Here is a 17,077-nt window from a genome sequence, read left to right as displayed (position 1 = left end):
AGATAACATTACACAACTTCATACAAATAGTAGGCTACTGCACAATTGGCACAAAGAAATGTATGATTCTCTGGGTTGGGGGAGAGCGAAGTTGCAAAGCTGGTGCGGCTGGGAAGTTAATTAACCATCAAAATAATTTTGAAGCTGAGTTATGATATTAAGGTACAAAAACTTGCATAGGGTATCTTTAAGTAGAATTAGATACATTCATTTGTTTACAGACTCCAACTGACTGGGGTATGTATGCTTTCCCATTTGAACTGTGAGGACAGATTTCCTTTCCTGAACGTCAACAAATCCATACTGTCGGCTGTTTGGTTCCTGAAATACTATAGCTCAGATGACACTTACAAATGCAGAGGCATGGCTGCACTGGCTATTGATTTAATTAGCCTCTAATAAGTATACTTGTTGTTGTTGAGGAGATCTCTCCCTGGGTAAAGAATTGCTAAGACACAAAATCTTTGGGTGTCCTGCACATAGGTATCATTTGGAATACTCTACGACAAATAATGTTGACAACAATGTAAAGCATGCAGAATTTAGATATGGCAACAAGACACATAATCCATATTTGCTAACTCATCAAGTCTTGTATTATGCATTCCTGTTGTAAAAGTAGGCAAGAGGTTCAGCCTAACTAATGCGATAGTACTGCACAATACAAACTCACACAATCTGCTTTTTGTTGTCTTTGTACATGTGATCTGCACAATGACAATAGAGTTTAATCTAATGTAATCTAATCTAATCCAAGATGGCATCTAGTGGATTGTACAGTTCATACCAGAATATATAAGGCACTCTCTGAGCTCTTCTTGAATTCCTTGATGGTGGCGAAGACAGAGAGCACGAGACAGGAGAACACCAGCACAAATCTGAAACCAAGACAGACAGATGATGAGTTGCGGCTGCATCCTTTAGCATTCTTCCACACTGCTCCAAGCACACTATGTTGCAGTTGTGCTTTACCTTAGTAGAAAGCATGGCAACTCATGGATCTAGGCATTACCAGATGGTTATTTATTCATTACCACTGATAACATGAAGTACCATTAGGTTTGTTAGTCTACGGTATGGACATATTTCCCCCTGGCCCAAAGGGCTGCTTTTACACCAAAGAGTTCAGTCTGGTGATTTGCTATGACTTGGGTTTGAAACCTGCACAGAAATAAAATGTTGATGTCAATGCTGACTGATGTGAATGCATTGCACATAGAGGCCAGACCAGGAAAATACAGAAATAATCACTATTATGTCTCTTTCAGCAATAGCCTTGCTTGAAGAGGAAAATTGATTTATTTGAAGGACAAAACATCCAACCTAAAAACTCTACTGTAGGTCAGATTGAATGAATAATTCAGATGAATACGCCCGAGACAGTGATACAGTTTGACTTTACAACCTGTAAAATAACAAAACTGTAACCCCTCAGAAACAGATATGTCCTGAGCCAGTATAACCCAAGGTCTGAACTGTCTCTCTGTCTGTATACAGTAGCTATTCCTAAACCAAACCTGAAGAGAATTCTGTTTGGTCGCCCAAGCTCAAATATCAAAAAACCTCCCTGACATTGGAGCAGCATGAAGCTTGAGCTCAAATGATCCACCCATATCGTCCCCCTCCACCCTCTCACAACAGCAGCTCAACCCACCCAGGAGCCCTGCTCAGAACAAACACGATAGATATCAGCATATCCCCACCGCCAAAAACCCTATGGCCTGTGAAGTCGTTATTCATATCTCCCCTAAAATGGTTCCAAAAAAAACCTACCCAAACTCACTTACCCCATCTGCTCATTCCACTCTTTCACCTCCCCAGGCTCCTGTCGCCTCCCTCCGCTCCTGTCATCTCTATTTAAACCCAGCATTTGATTTCCCTTTGCTCCTTGCATAGTTCTCTATCTCCCGGTCACCTTCCTCATCATCATCATCATCATCATTGTCTATTTCTCCCCTCTTTGCCTCTCTCAGCCTTTCTCATGGCCTCCATCTGTTTGTGTATATATTTCCTTGACTTATGCCACCCCGTCCAACTCCAATCATCCCCCTGCTTCGTTGGCGATCTGCTGTACTCCTCACGGGTCAGGCCGGGTCCAGGGTTGGCGAGCCACCAGGGAGTGCTGTGGCCAGCTGCAGGGGGTGACAGGGACAGGGCAGCTCAGGGAGCCTCAGTGGGCAAGAAACTACTCGGACATAAACACTGCTGCTACGAGACGGCTCGGGCTATAGGCCAGATGATTAAAGAGCACTGAGAGATCTCCTGGCATGTTGTGCTATGAGTTGGCATATCAGTCTGCACTGAGGATATCAATGGAGTTATCGGCTGCTGGCAAGCTTGTTAACCAAAGTCAGGAAAAAACTGGGTTTATGAATGAATTATAAATACCTCGCCTAGGGACAAAATGTTAATTCAAGCAGCAATGGCTGGCTATGCCATTTCATCCTGTGATAACTGCATGTTGGTACATTATAAAGAAATCCGCTGCAGTTTGCACATACAGAAAAGGTAACGCTAGTTCATTGCTTTAATTGTCCAGTGCTTTGGCAGAGGTGGGTTATATTGATCAAGTAGTTTGTGGCCTTCAGTTTGTGCACATCTGCACTTTCTCCACAGCATCCGTAAATGGAACATGATTAAGCATCTATTCAGCAAGGTATTTGTCTTCCTTATGGAAACTTTCCAGCTAACACAAGCATGAAACCAAAGGTCGAATGTGAGGGAAATGTTCAGGAACGCTCCATTAATGCACAGGGTACAATCACTCCCGACATTTTCATATCACCAGGAGTTGACTTAAAAGGACTTTAGCCTTTGTGGTTGAACTATGAGTCAAATGTGATCTCAGAACGACTGAAAAAGTCAAACTTGTGTTTGTGGGGGTTTGAGTGGGAGGGCACACGTACAGATTGTGTGTGTGTGTGTGTGTGTGTGTGTGTGTGTGTGCGCGCACGCGCATGTGTTACAGTGATACAGTATACAGCATGTTTAAATAGATTATTTGAGAGAGGGGTGTGCATGTGTGTACAGTATGTGTGCCTGTGTGTGTGTGTGTGTGTTAAAAAAATCAGGTGAAAATGTATTGGGACTACATAAGGAGCCAGGAGGGGATCAGAGAAGAGGTTGGAGGACTGGAGGTTTAAGTGAGAGCTGGAGCCACAGGAGAGGGCTGCTCAGAAGCTAATCCAATCGGCCTTAACTGAGATGCCCTGCAAGCCCCACTATGAGGCACACATTTCAGCTGATGCTTTGAAGTGCTAGGTTGCATATATTATCCAATGGACCTGGTCCTTTGGCCTCCTGCCTCTTCTAAAAACGAACACACACACACACACACACACACACACACACACACACACACACACACACACACACACAAGCAATAAAGAACAGCTACCATTTTCTCTTGACAAAGAAATGGTTTTGAATTCAAGCCAATCATCCCCAAATGAGACAACTTTTAGTTCTGAAATTCACCTTGAAACTGTCCGCCAAAAATCAAAAACACCAGTTCAAAGATAAAGTGGGACTGAGAGCCGCATCAGACTGTGGGAGTAAATGGATTGAGTAAGAAGCCATCTCGTGCTGATTTCCAGTTCAGATTTCCGCGCAAATTGAGTTGCGTGAGCCACTCACCGCTGTGCTGAATATGCTGACAGGACAGGGCTGCTGTGTGGTCGTTTTCAGTTCTCAGTCCAGAGATGCCTGTGCTGGCTATGAACTGGATCGATCATTTTCACATTCTTCCTTCTCTCGAGGCTGCCTGCCTCTCGCTGAATACGAATAGTTCCTCACTGACCTCATAACACACAACGGTTCTGGAACTTTTCTGGAACTGCCTTAGTTAACACTATAAGTATACTGTAAGTATACTCTTTTGATCCCGTGAGGGAAATTCAGCCTCTGCATTTATCCCAATCTTTGAATTAGTGAACACTCACAGCACGCAGTGAACACACAGTAAGGTGAAGAACACACTACCCTGGCGCAATGAGCTAAACAGCGGTGCATGGGGAGCTGTGAGAGGTTAGGTGCCTTGTTCAAGGGCTCTCCTGCTGTGGATGTGGATGTGGGAGAAGAGTGCTCAACCGCTCCCCCCACCCACATTTTTCCTACTGGTCGGGGATCGAACTAGCAACCCTTCGGTTACCAGCCCGAAGCCCTAAACAGTAGGCCACGGCTGCCCCCTTGCACACTCCCGAGAACAAGTGTGAGAACCCAATGCTTCCTTCAGTCAGGTCTGAGTAAAAATATAACTCCGATCTTAGGTAGAGCAGCAAACGTGTACAGTGTGGTCTGTCTTTGGAATATTTTCTCTTGTTATGATAACATGATTGGGACCACCAGAAGCTTATGACTGCAAGCAGGTCTCACAGTCTCAGTGCCATTGCAATAAAATCTCAAGAGTATGCCTGGTAAAATAAACAAATAAATAAAAAAAACGGCCAACAGATGAACACATTTTCTCTGAAAATGTGGAATTCTTTTTTTTATGTTAATCAAGGCTGTTCAGACAGCACACATAGAGCACATCAATCTCCAGTAGCCTGATCACTGATGGTAATTACGCCGCAGATCCCTCTTATGAAACAGCATGAAGTCTTATTCCCCTGAATATGCAAAATACACTGAGAAGCTAATCTCTTGTTTTCCATTAAGACAACAGTAGGGAGTTTTGTTTTAAAACTGATCTGCTAATTAACTAAAAGCTACACAAATACACCAACAACAGTATTGTTGGCTCTTATGAAAGCTTGCTAGCATGCTGCCCGGAGTCTTTTGATGATATTGTTGAATATTGTGAAACAGTAAATGCAACAGTAAAAAAAAAAAAACTGTGCAATGTACATGTGATGTTACTAAAGAAAACTAGGAAAAGGCAGAAAAGATGTGTCTGGCCCAAAACTGACAGTAGGTACAGATCATTAACAGTAATCTCTAACTGGTCTATCTCGGTAAGAGTGCAATATATTTTGAGGCTTTTTTAGGAGCGTAAATTATCTTGTAAGCTTTTCATTATGTCACAAAAACTTAAGGTTACGACCGTAACCCCGGTTCTCTGATAGCATGAGTGAGGTATCTCACATATGGGGTACGCCTCCCCGCGTAACCCTCAGAAGCACTTTCTCACTACGCCAGCCCTGATTGGCTGGCCACGTCTGACGAATGGCGCACAAGGGGCGGTCCCCTATATATACCACAGCCCGTGCGCTCCATCGTCATTCAAGGTAGCAACCTCTTCTCGCTCCACGCAAGAAGGGTGGTCCGGTGAGATACCTCACTCATGCTATCAGAGAACCGGGGTTACGGTCGTAACCTTAAGTTCTCTTTCAAGCATTCGTTCGGTATCTCACATATGGGATATGTTAACTCCCGTATTGTCGGACAGCCAACCTCGGTGATACGCAACCATTCCAATCATACCAGCGCATCCTGCATCCTCGATTAATCCACACTTAAAACAGCATGGTCCAGACGAGGCGCAGTAACGTCGAGTCTGTAAAACCTCATGAACGTTGTCGGGGACGACCAGCAAGCAGCCGCACATACTTCCTGTATCGACACCCCTTTAAATAAGGCCCAAGACGTGGCAATTCCCCTCGTGGAATGCGCACGTAGTCCAACAGGAGATTCCAGCCCTTTGGACGAATAGGCCAAGGCGATCGCTTCCACAATCCAGTGTGATAAACGCTGCTTTGTGATAGGCTTACCTTTGTGAGGTCCAGACCACGAAACAAATAGCTGATCTGCTTTTCTGAATGATAGTGTCCTGGCCAGGTATGCTCTCAGAGCGCGCACAGGACACAACATATGCAGCCGCCTCTGTTCCTCCGATGAAAAGGGAGGTGGACAGAAAGCACTAAGCTCCAAGGGAAGGCACGAGTAGGCCGAGTCCATGACCTTAGGAATGTATGCCGGGTTCGGGCGTAATGAGACTTTAGAATCCCCAGGGCCGAACTGCAGACATGATGAATGTACCGATAAGGCGTGTAAATCACCAACTCGCTTGGCTGAAACCAACGCCAAAAGCAATGCTGTCTTTAGTGACAGCAACTTCACATCCATTTCCAATAAGGGTTCAAATGGAGGTCCCGATAAGGCTTCCAACACCAGTGGCAAATCCCAACCGGGAGACAATGATTTTGTCACCGGGCGTAAGCGGCGCGCTCCGCGCATGAAACGACAGACCAGGGGATGTTGTCCCACTGTCTTACCGTTTAAACCCACATGACACGCAGATATAGCGGCCAGATACACTTTGATCGTGGAGAACGCTTTGCCCTTGTCAAGAAGAGATTGTAGGAATGTTAACACAATCCCTACAGAGCACTGAAAGGGCACTTCACTAGTAGAAGTGCACCAGTTTTCAAATACACGCCACTTAGCCTCATACAGAGTGCGCGTGGACGGAGCTCTTGCGCTCTGAATAGTCATGATAACATTTTCAGGTAGACCGCAAGACGTCAAGTTTAACCCTTCACGGGCCAAGCCCAGAGAGCCAGACGTTCTGGGTGTGGGTGAAAGATTTCCCCTCGCGCTTGAGATAGTAGATCTCTGCGCAACGGTAGTGGCCACGGCTGTGCGTAAAGCATCTGTGTTATCTCCGCCAGCCAGTGTTTTTGAGGCCAATTCGGAGCTATCAGAATGACCGTGAAGTTCTCGTCCCTCACCCTGGTTAGAGTGGGGGGTATGAGGGCTAGCGGAGGGAATGCGTAAAGGAGAGCGCGCGGCCAAGCCTGTGCCAGCGCATCCACTCCCAGCGGGGCTTCCGCGTCGTTCAGAGAGAAATATAGGGGACATTGTGTGTTTTCTCTGGAGGCGAACAGGTCCACTAACGGGTGACCGTAGCGTGACCAGATCTGTTTCACTATCTCCGGGTGGAGTTTCCATTCCCCGTAGCGAGGGTGACCCCGAGATAGCAAATCCGCCCCTAGATTCATTACTCCGGGCACATGCGTTGCCCTGAGAGAGAGAAGGTTGGCACTGCTCCAAATTATCAGTTTGTGTGCCAGCCTGTGTAGTTGAGGAGAGCGTAAGCCTCCCTGCTTGTTGATGTAAGCCACTACAGTCGTGTTGTCCGTTCTGACCAGGACATGAGCATTTTCTACATACGGTAGAAAATGCTTCAGAGCTAGGAAAACAGCCATTAGCTCGAGAAAATTGATATGAACTGAGCTTAGGCTCGCATTCCATTGACCATTCACAGATCTCCCTTCGTGGGTGGCACCCCATCCCCACAGGGACGCATCTGTGGTGATCACTTTTCTTGCGCATATCGTGCCCAGTGGCACCCCCTGCGTTAGAAAGGTTGGCCGTTTCCATGGACACAGCGTCATCGCGCAGTCCACTGATATGAAAATGCGGCGGCGAGAGTGAACGCGAGGGTCTAAACCGAGTTTCGTTACCCAGCGTTGAAATCCCCTCATATGTAGCCTGCCTAGGGGAAGAGCAACCAGTGCTGATGCCATCAGACCCAGCAGTCTGTGGCAATCGCGTAATGTCACATAATTCCCCCTGCGAAACAGAGCGAGACATGCACGCATCGCCTCTGTTCTGTCCTGAGATAACCGAGCCCTCATAGTGACCGAGTCTAGGGACAGCCCAATGAAATTTATTGACTGGGTAGGAGTTAGAACACTTTTCTTTAAGTTGAACTTGAACCCCAGCAATGACAGGTGTGTCATTAGGTGTTTGGTATGTGCGACTGCTTCCTGCCGCGAACTCGCAGCTAGGAGGCAGTCGTCCAGGTACGTTGCCAGACGAATGCCGTTCGTTCTGAGTGGCCCCACTGCTGCCTCTGTGCATTTGATAAATACGCGCGGGCTTAGTGATAGGCCAAAAGGCAATACTAGGTACTCGTATGCCACCCCCCTGTAGGCAAATCTGAGATATTTTCTGTGAGGGGCGTAAATTCGCAGATGGAAGTACGCATCGGCCAGGTCGAGGCTGGTGAGCCAATCCCCTGGACGCACGAACCTCAGCAGTGCTGAGTGTGTCAGCATTCGAAACCTGTATTGTCTTAGATGTTTGTTTAACGCTCTTAGATCCAATATAGGTCTCATGCCCCCTCCCTTCTTGGGGACGATGAAGTACCTCGAGTAGAAGCCGCTTTGGCTCTGTGACGGAGGTACTACCTGAATTGCTCCTTTCTCTAACAGAGAACTGATCTCTGCATCTAGAAAATGAGCCGCTTCCCCCACCACTTGTGAATGTATTATTCTCGAGAAATGAGGGGGGGATCGTGCAAACTGGAGTCTGTACCCTTTTTCGATAGTTTTGAGCACCCAATTTGATTCCACACACGCTCGCCAGTGGTGCACTCGCTGTGCGAGTGAGCCTACCGAGGGAGACGGTGCGGCGATCAAAGCAATGCTGCCCCCCTGTGGTGGGCAGCATTGCTGCGTCGCGGCGACCGAGAGTATGTGTGCAGCCCGCCCCGCTACGGGGCTTATGAGGCTGTTCATGATTTTTATGTTTTGCAACACATAATCTTTTGAATGCAGTGCCCTTGGCCCTCGGCCTGGATGCACTGATGGGTACAACTTTATTGCTTTGGGACAAAACAGTGTGTTTGTGCATTTGACAGTGGAAGGGGGCGTGAGAGACAGAACATTGTCCCGTGACTCTGGGTCCCGAGCCGCAACGGCAGGCTCTCGGGACAGGCCCCAACGCTGCGGGAGAGGGGCGTGCGTCTGGCAGACACGCTTTCTCTCCCCCGACGGCGAGCTAGGTCGCCCGCTTGGCCCTCTTGCCCAGTCGTGAGCGAGGTGGCCCTGGCTGGCTTCCCTGCTGTTCCACTGGCGCAGCTGGTTTGTTGGCCCACGCACCGCCGCCTTCAGTCTTGGGTTGAGCTGGAGGTCTGGGTTGTGCAGTGGGTCGTTTTGGGATCCTGTAGCTGGGCGGAGGACGAGCTACCGCCTGAGCAAAGGAAGGACGGGGAGTAGAAGCGGGAGGCGGCTGTGTTTTCCTGGGTAAACAGGTCTGCAGAGCTTCGCCCTCTCTTTTCTTCTCCTCGCAGCGGCGTTGCATGGTCGCCATCGCGGGGCCGAACAAGCCCTTCGGATCCACGGCAACGTCGAGGAGCTGGACTTTTTCGCGGTGTGAGAGGCTGGATAAGTTGAGCCAACGCGCTCTCTCCTGCGTCACCATGGTGCTCATCGCCCTTCCCGACGCTTGCACTGCGCAACGGTGTAGACGGAGGCATAAGTCGGTCACGACACACATCTCGTCCCACAGCGCATGGTCCATGGCGCCGTCCATCTCATCCTGGAGCTCAGCTTGATACGCCATCAACATGGACGAAGCGTTGAGCGCTCGCACTCCGAGGGCCACAGACTTGTATGCCTTGTCGGTCATAGATGACTGGAACCCATCCGTCTTCGACGGAAAACTGGGAGCGGAGGATGTCATGAGGGCTTTCTGGCCGGGGTGGAGGTGCTGAGCAACCAGCGGTTCCACAGGCGGCAGCTTGGATAGCCCCTTCTCTTCCATGCCCACGCAGTCCAACGTAGCTCCCCCTTGAACCGGGCTCTTTGACGAAAAGGGCTTCGGCCAGGTGCGGGTAGCCTCGTCATGACATTCGGGGAATAGAGGGAGTAGTTGCCTCTCCGTACTCTTCACCCTGGGCAGGCGCTTCCCTTCGTAACGAGAACTAGTCTTCTCAGGTGGAGCGCTAGGCCATGGAATCCCCAGCTTCTCGGCAGCACGCTTGCACACATCGTGAAGGCTCTTGCCGATAACAGGGGAACCCCCATCGTCGCCTCTCGCACCCTCGGTGCTTAGGTCGCCTGGGGTTTCGGGCATCGCAGCCCCTGAGGCCGGCAGGAACGGATCATCTTCGTCGTCGTACGAGAAGACGTTGTCCGACCCGTCGAGAGAATCCAGCTCGGCGTCGAGGGTGTTCTCGCAACCCTCGCGCAAAAGACTGAACTCTAGCAGCGGAGCCACTTCGTCCATCTGCACAGCCCAGTCCGCACTCGTGCTAGCCGAGGCGTCTTGGGTTTGACCGTCTGGTGTGGTGTGCTCTGCCAACATGGGGTCCTGGTCGGTCAAACTGACATGGCGAGCCAGTCGACGACGGAGACTTTTCATGGGCAGTCGAGCGCAGTGAGCACAAGAGCCTGTCGGGGTCAGCGCCTCTTCGGCATGTTTCAGCCCCAGGCAGTCGTTGCAGGAGAGGTGAGTATCCCTCGCGGAGATATTATTCCCGCACGAGCACACCCGCCCTGACATGGCTTCCTTCGTGGTGGGAGAGGAGGCCATGATTTACTAGCTTAACACTAATTGCAGTTTGGAGACTGGCCAATATCGTGTAAGATGATATAGCTTTTCAGCTAGGTGTAGCTTTGCAGCTGGGAGTGCTAGCTTTGCAGCTAAATTAGCTATGGCTAATGTTTGGGACAAACTAGCCTGTAGCTTAGAAGCTAGGTCAGCGAGCTCTAGTTTGGAGACTAGCGAGCTCGACTGAAGGTAACCACTGTTTGGGGACAGACTGGTTGTGATAGTTGTTTGGAGACAAGCCTATCTGTCGATTACCACCGAATAGGGACCAGCGCCCGGCGAGCGAGTTGTGAGCTCGACTCTGTGGACAGTTAGCGTAGACCCTGGTAGTATCAACGATGTTCGCTTCTGAGCGAGAAGAGGTAGTTGAATGACGATGGAGCGCACGGGCTGTGGTATATATAGGGGACCGCCCCTTGTGCGCCATTCGTCAGACGTGGCCAGCCAATCAGGGCTGGCGTAGTGAGAAAGTGCTTCTGAGGGTTACGCGGGGAGGCGTACCCCATATGTGAGATACCGAACGAATGCTTGAAAGAGAACTCTGTCTTCTGTGGTTTCTCTTCTGTCAAATGCAATCGTTTCTGATGGTGGAATCTCCCGAACTTGAAAATTAGAGGATTTCAACAAAATAAACCGCTCACAAAAAGTAAGGAAACTTGACGTTGGCCCATTATATCTCCCCTTTAGTAATACCAACCAGTAAAGTGTTTCATATCATTTTTATCGTTGATTTGTCACCTTTACAATGAGGTATAGCTTGTAAGCATAGGGCAATCATGGAATGAGCAACACAAGCAAACGTGTAAGTAGTGCCAACGAAAAATGTGCCAAAATGGCCTGTTATGCTATTGGAATTCACCTTTGTTACTTCAAGCATTGACGATTGCACTCTCCCACAGAAATGAGGAAAACAAAACATGTTAGGCATACATTTGTTCATTTTACACTCAGTGTCAGGGTCCTCAGTAGCGTGTAGAGGATCCATATGCAGCCACAACAGCTTGGCACCTTCTTCTCATGCAGGTCACCAACCTGGCTACATTCTGCTGTGGGGTGACATCTCCCTAACTCGAAAGACAGACCTTGTTATCATTAAAGGCAATCATCATGCAGTGAGATACCGGGATGAGATTCTGGAGCCAGTGGCAATTCCATATCTCCAGAATATGGGACCAATTGCCATCCTCCAGGATGACAATGCTCTCCCCCATAGAGCTGGGATCATCAGAGAGTACCTCCAGAATTTGGGAGTGGAGAGGATCTAATGGCCTGCCGTGAACACTTGTGGGATCAGCTTGGGCATGCTGTACGTGCCAGAGTCACCAACAAAACCAGGTTGGCTGACTTACAACAGATCCTTATCGAGGAATGGAATGCCATCCCACAGCAGAATGTAGTCAGGTTGGTGACCAGCATGAGAAGAAGGTGCCAAGCTGTTGTGGCTGCATATGGATCCTCTACACGCTACTGAGGACCCTGACACTGAGTATAAAATGAACAAATGTATGCCTAACATGTTTTGTTTTCCTCATTTCTGTGGGAGAGTGCAATCGTCAATGCTTGAAGTAACAAAGGTGAATTCCAACAGCATAACAGGCCATTTTGGCACATTTTTCGTTGGCACTACTTACACGTTTGCTTGTGTTGCTCAGTCCATGATTGCCCTATGCTTACAAGCTATACCTCATTGTAAAGGTGACACATCAACGATAAAAATGATATGAAACACTTTACTGGTTGGTATTACTAAAGGGGAGATATAATGGGCCAAAGTCAAGTTTCCTTACTTTTTGTGAGCAGTTTAGTTCCAAGAAGCTTATCTTATTACCAATCCAGCCAGGTTCCACATCAAAAGCATGCAGAAGAACCTGAAATAGAAACTATTTCTGCAACTGGGTAAACTATTGCTGCAAACTAGATTTGACAGTCCAGTGTAGGCTACTGTATGAATGACTCACAGGTTAATGGCTACTTCAGTATATACGACATAAGGTCCATCCTGCCGTGGCTCTCGTATAGAACATCTAATGGCAATGACTAATGGATCCCAGGACTGAAAGCCACTCGACAACCCTCCTCTCAGGCATGTGTTGCATTGGGGGGCAATGCAGTAGCAAGGGGGATAAATCCAATTTAGGTAGCAACCGATACCGGCCTAACCTAGTTTAGACATCGATGGATAGAGCCCAAAATAATGCAGGTGCCAAAAAGATGCCGCACGTTTCTCACTCTGGACCTACAGGCGAGAGGACACTTAACACGTTGGGCAGTTTTTTCAAAGGAGAATTTATAGGGGCATTGTGGCAACCTCCAGAAGCACAGAGAATGTTTTAGTCCGTCCAAAAAAATGAATGAATGAATCTCAATGTCTTGGGAGGATTTTAATTAAAAAATGAGTCCAGGGCATATAGGGAGCCAAATGTTGAGGACTCCTTGCATCAGCAGTTAGGAGAAGACTCTGGCAAACATACAAATGGGTTGGAGCTGCAAGGATTGGAATGGGGGAGTATAAGATGAATATCCAGATGAGGGGGTATGGAGATGAATATGTCACTGCCACACATACAGTGCCAGTTGTCTGTTTGCAGCTCATACTGTAGTTTAGCACAAAAAAACTGCCACTAAACAATCTTGGATAAACGTTGCCCAAAGTATAAAATAGAAAATGTTAGTAGTGCTGGAACAAATTAGCAAAATTAATTAAATAAATAGGCAACACATGTTGTGGGAAATTGTATATTGTTGTGAGTGTATCTTATGACACATGGGCATTGGGTAACAGTAGCATGCCATCTCACTGTGCTCTCCTAGCCTGGGTGTTCCCATCCTGCCTTGCGCGGTGATTTCATTCACGCTGCTAAGGCAGTCTGGAAACTACCGCCCTAATTTTTGCCTGAGATAAGGGACCAATCACAGAACAGGGGAGAAAGCAAGACCATGATGAGCTGAGCTATGCACTTGATAGACACACACGACAGAGACGCATTTGATAGACATCCGTGGCGCCCAATGAACGGATCTTGGCATTTTTTTTCAAATATGAGAAAATGAATGTCTGGTTGCCAAACCACGTCTCATTTGAGAAGAAAATAGATAAAAATGCTTCTCTGGGCAGCTGAGAAGGAGAAAAAATACTTTGGAACCCTGTACTGGGTACCAGTGCATCAGTAGCCCATCAGGGCCCATTGATTTCCTGATGATTCCAACAGCTCAGCAACAGCTTTCTGACCATCCCTGACTTCTGACCTGAGGAGGCAGGCAAAAAAATGCACATCAGCCTGCTTAGTGGCTCGCTGTGTAACCTAACTCTCGGGGGGGGACACCAGGGACAGTAGTAGCAGGGACTGGTATGAGCAGACATTAAGCCTGTGGTCCTGGATTTGTATCTCATGTCATGCGGATTGCAGTTGTAATAGTAAAGTAGTACTATTACCCAAATTGTGAGCGAAGTTTAGGGCGGCAAGTATAGGCCAGTGGGCTACAGTGCACAGCGTGTAAACATCACTCCCAGTCAATCAAAGATGCGATGATGGCGATGATATTACCATAGATACAGTAGCTTTTAGCTCGTTAGCACACCTGCTCCAAGTCTACAGTATATTGTTCTGTATCCCGATGGAAGAATGTTTGTGACAACACGGATTACATGGCACCTGTGCCACTGATGGACGAAATGTTTTCCTGTTTCTATAGGTTTGTGATGTATGTAATGGAAAGAGCAAAGATGGGCGGGACTATTCCAATTTCCCACCCTCAGCTGCAACTGTGATTGGGCTAAATGACGTTAGAGAGAAAAACAGAAGTTATGTGATGTTTGATAAATAATGCTTCATTTCCAGTAGGGGTGTGGCCTCATCTCTCCTGGGACAAAAAAATGGAGTGTCTGGGACTCTGCGTATTGATCTTGTGTGTTTACTTCAAATCGAACACAGGCACACACACACACGCACACGCACACGCACACGCACACGCACACGCACACACACACACACACACACACACATACAGAGGGCTTCAGGATTACTGGTAGGTTATTACTTCATGTATGGCAGCCACCAGCAGGAGCTGACCACAGCAGATTGCAGTAAAACGCAGTATAACACCCCAACACTAGAAAGGAGAGCGAAAGTTGGATTTCTGTCAGTGCATACAGTACAGTGTAACAGTATTTAGAGCCTACTGGAAATGGAGGAGGAGGAGGAGGGCGTAGAGAAAAGCCAGAAATAGAGGGGGTGTAAGAGCCAGTGGAGAAAGTGTCAGGAAAGAGAGAGAGAGAGAGAGAGAGAGAGAGAGAGAGAGAGAGTGAGTGAGAGAGAGCTGGAGAAAGGCTAGGCACGCTGCACTCTTCTACAGTACACGCATCTCTGGAAGGGAAACAAGCCTGCGGAGATTAAGATGGGGGCTGAGTGTTCTATATAAATTATTTATCTAAAGTACATGGCAGAAATGGAGGCATACTGTAGTGTAAGAAGCTCTCAAAGCCCAGTCTTTGTGACTTGAGCGAACAGGAAGCAATTACGATCGGATTCAGTGCAATTAGCAGCCAGCCAGGTCTGTACTGTAGGCTGCAGTCCGTGTCCAGTGGCTTTCAATGACAACCCGTCTGGAGTAATTGAAAAGTACACAAGCAGCACTGACATGGCCTCCTCCATGCCTGGACTCTCCTCTCCATCCTGTCCACAAACGGCTCTGCACGCTTGGGTGCGTTTGCTGCTGCTGCTGCTGCTTCTGCTGCTGCAAGAGTTTCACTGTAGCACTTTAGACATGTGACCATGCCCTCAGCAGAACATACTGTATCTCATGGTGAGATTTGGAGTAAAAAAAACAAACATTTGACATGTGCGCCACTATGTGATAACACATGCCACAAAGTAATTTTATACTCAACCTAAGATGCTGCTGAGACAACCCTCAAAGCCATGGTGTCACCATTATCCACATCTTACCACATCTTACTCTAAACTGCTGAACTCAACAAACATATTCAGTGGAACAGTGCAATGACTTTTCAAGCCTAACAGAACAGTTACAATCCAAACGTTTATGCTCAGCATTTGAAACATAAATCTGTTTTGAAATGAGACTTGGATCTAGGATTACAAAAGAGACAAGCAAGCAATCAATGTGAAATGTGAACTGTCTTAAAGTTGTAAAATACTTTCGAAATTCATCAAAATGTGATGTTTTGGCAGGTAAAACTGGCAGTGCGGTAACCGTAAAATCCATTGCAGTTTGTCGGGGGGGTAGGGGGCGTGGGACACCTTTGCGACAGCAATACTGTTAGATCAGGTGGAAAAGCCGAGCCCCCCCTTTCTTTTCAGTGGCTGCTCCTCCTGATAATGTAAAGTAATTCTGAGGGCTCCTGATTTTTTTTTTCTAATGGGGGAAGGAGTCGGTTCAGGGATGGTCAGTGCGTAAGAGCGCGCTGATCTACCAGAGGCCAGGCATAGGGTGTGTGTGACTGAAAGCAGACGCACCGTGTGCGACAGCGCAGCACGGGAGCTGACCAAGTGCTGAAACACTACGCGTATTTCATATGGGCTATAGCCTACACATGTTACCACTCAGGTGGTGATAAGTCTGAAATACACAGTGTCTTCAAAAATACCCAGAAATCAGATTAACCACTTCATAGCCGTTATACGACCTGTTCACAATTATTTGGGGGGTCTGATAACGTCATTCGAAAATGGTAGTCTACGCAAATGGAAAAAAAATGCGGTCTTCAAACACACATACGCTTGAAAATTTGCAACTTTTAAATGGTTAGAGATATACCCTTTAGGCTATTTATTCCGCCCTACACTTATCACATCTAAAAGGGGATATATGCGGCAAAGCAGATGGGCACGTCGACTGGTCAACAGCACGTCAAACTTTCACCACTGTGTGCGGTTAATGACTGCATCACTTCATTCATGATTCCCCCACATTAATGTCCGCATACAGCCGTCAGCTGCGTGTAATCATGCTCTATATGGGATGATCTCGTACTCACACATAAGCGTGGTATATGAACGCCCAGCCTCTCGGTCTCTCCAAAGCATTGTAGAGGAAATTCTGTAGTTTGCGATAGCCGGCATTCCTCTTATTGGCTCTCCCTTGTCTGGGTCTGCATAAGATGCTGGCCCGCTTGGTGGTCTCCGAACCCGCTATGAGTAGAGCACCGTCTCTACTGGTCTCGGCAGCGCCTGGGTCCAGTCCAACAAAGCCGACTTTTTTCTCCCCGCCTTCGGGTGGATAAACTCCGCCGTTGGCGGATTTTTTCACCATCGCGAAAGTCACGGAAATGCAGACGGGGAGGACTGAAACTCCTTATCCGGAGGAGGCATTACCGGACTGGGGTGTGTTCCTCAGTGCAGTTGTCGCTCGCTGTTCTCTACTGGAAAGCCAATTGAAATGCCCATGCGAAACTGCAATGGGTAGTCCTTTATCTGTGCGCCTATACCAGCTATCTGACAGGCGCTGTATTTTAATCCTTATACTCCAGCCAACATAAGGAAACTGCCAACACATATACGATTAAAAAAAAAACCTCTTCATTAATTAAATGGATTCCGCAGCCTCCCAAGTAATGTTGAGGCAACAGAAGCCTTGCATTTTCATTTCTTAGTTAGGCTATCAAAACACCAATGGATAATAATGTAACATAATTATCTAAATGTTGTTATTATTATCAAGAATAATAAAGGCATAGTTTCTTCTTAACAAGATGACAGTATAATCCTCCCAAGGATGCCAATATATAGAATATATATTCAGCACGAAATGTAGACCAATAACTAGAGAGAGCTGT

At 47.5% G+C, this 17,077-nt stretch overlaps 1 protein-coding gene across 1 annotated transcript in view; it reads right to left on the bottom strand.

Annotated features, from left to right (window-relative positions):
* Positions 1 to 16,554, bottom strand: part of kcnq2a (potassium voltage-gated channel, KQT-like subfamily, member 2a) — a 35,571-nt gene extending 19,017 nt beyond the window's left edge. The window contains exons 1-2 of the mRNA XM_062540229.1: positions 16,280 to 16,554; positions 788 to 878 (exon numbers count right to left, since the gene is read on the bottom strand). Coding sequence (XP_062396213.1) covers positions 788 to 878; positions 16,280 to 16,554 — 366 coding nt within the window. The remainder of the gene's footprint in view (positions 1 to 787; positions 879 to 16,279) is intronic.
* Between the last annotated feature and the right edge of the window lie 523 nt (positions 16,555 to 17,077).

The sequence above is a fragment of the Sardina pilchardus genome, chromosome 7, assembly GCF_963854185.1.
Source record: "Sardina pilchardus chromosome 7, fSarPil1.1, whole genome shotgun sequence".
Lineage (NCBI taxonomy): Eukaryota > Metazoa > Chordata > Actinopteri > Clupeiformes > Clupeidae > Sardina > Sardina pilchardus.
This window is presented reverse-complemented; position numbering and strand designations above follow the sequence as displayed.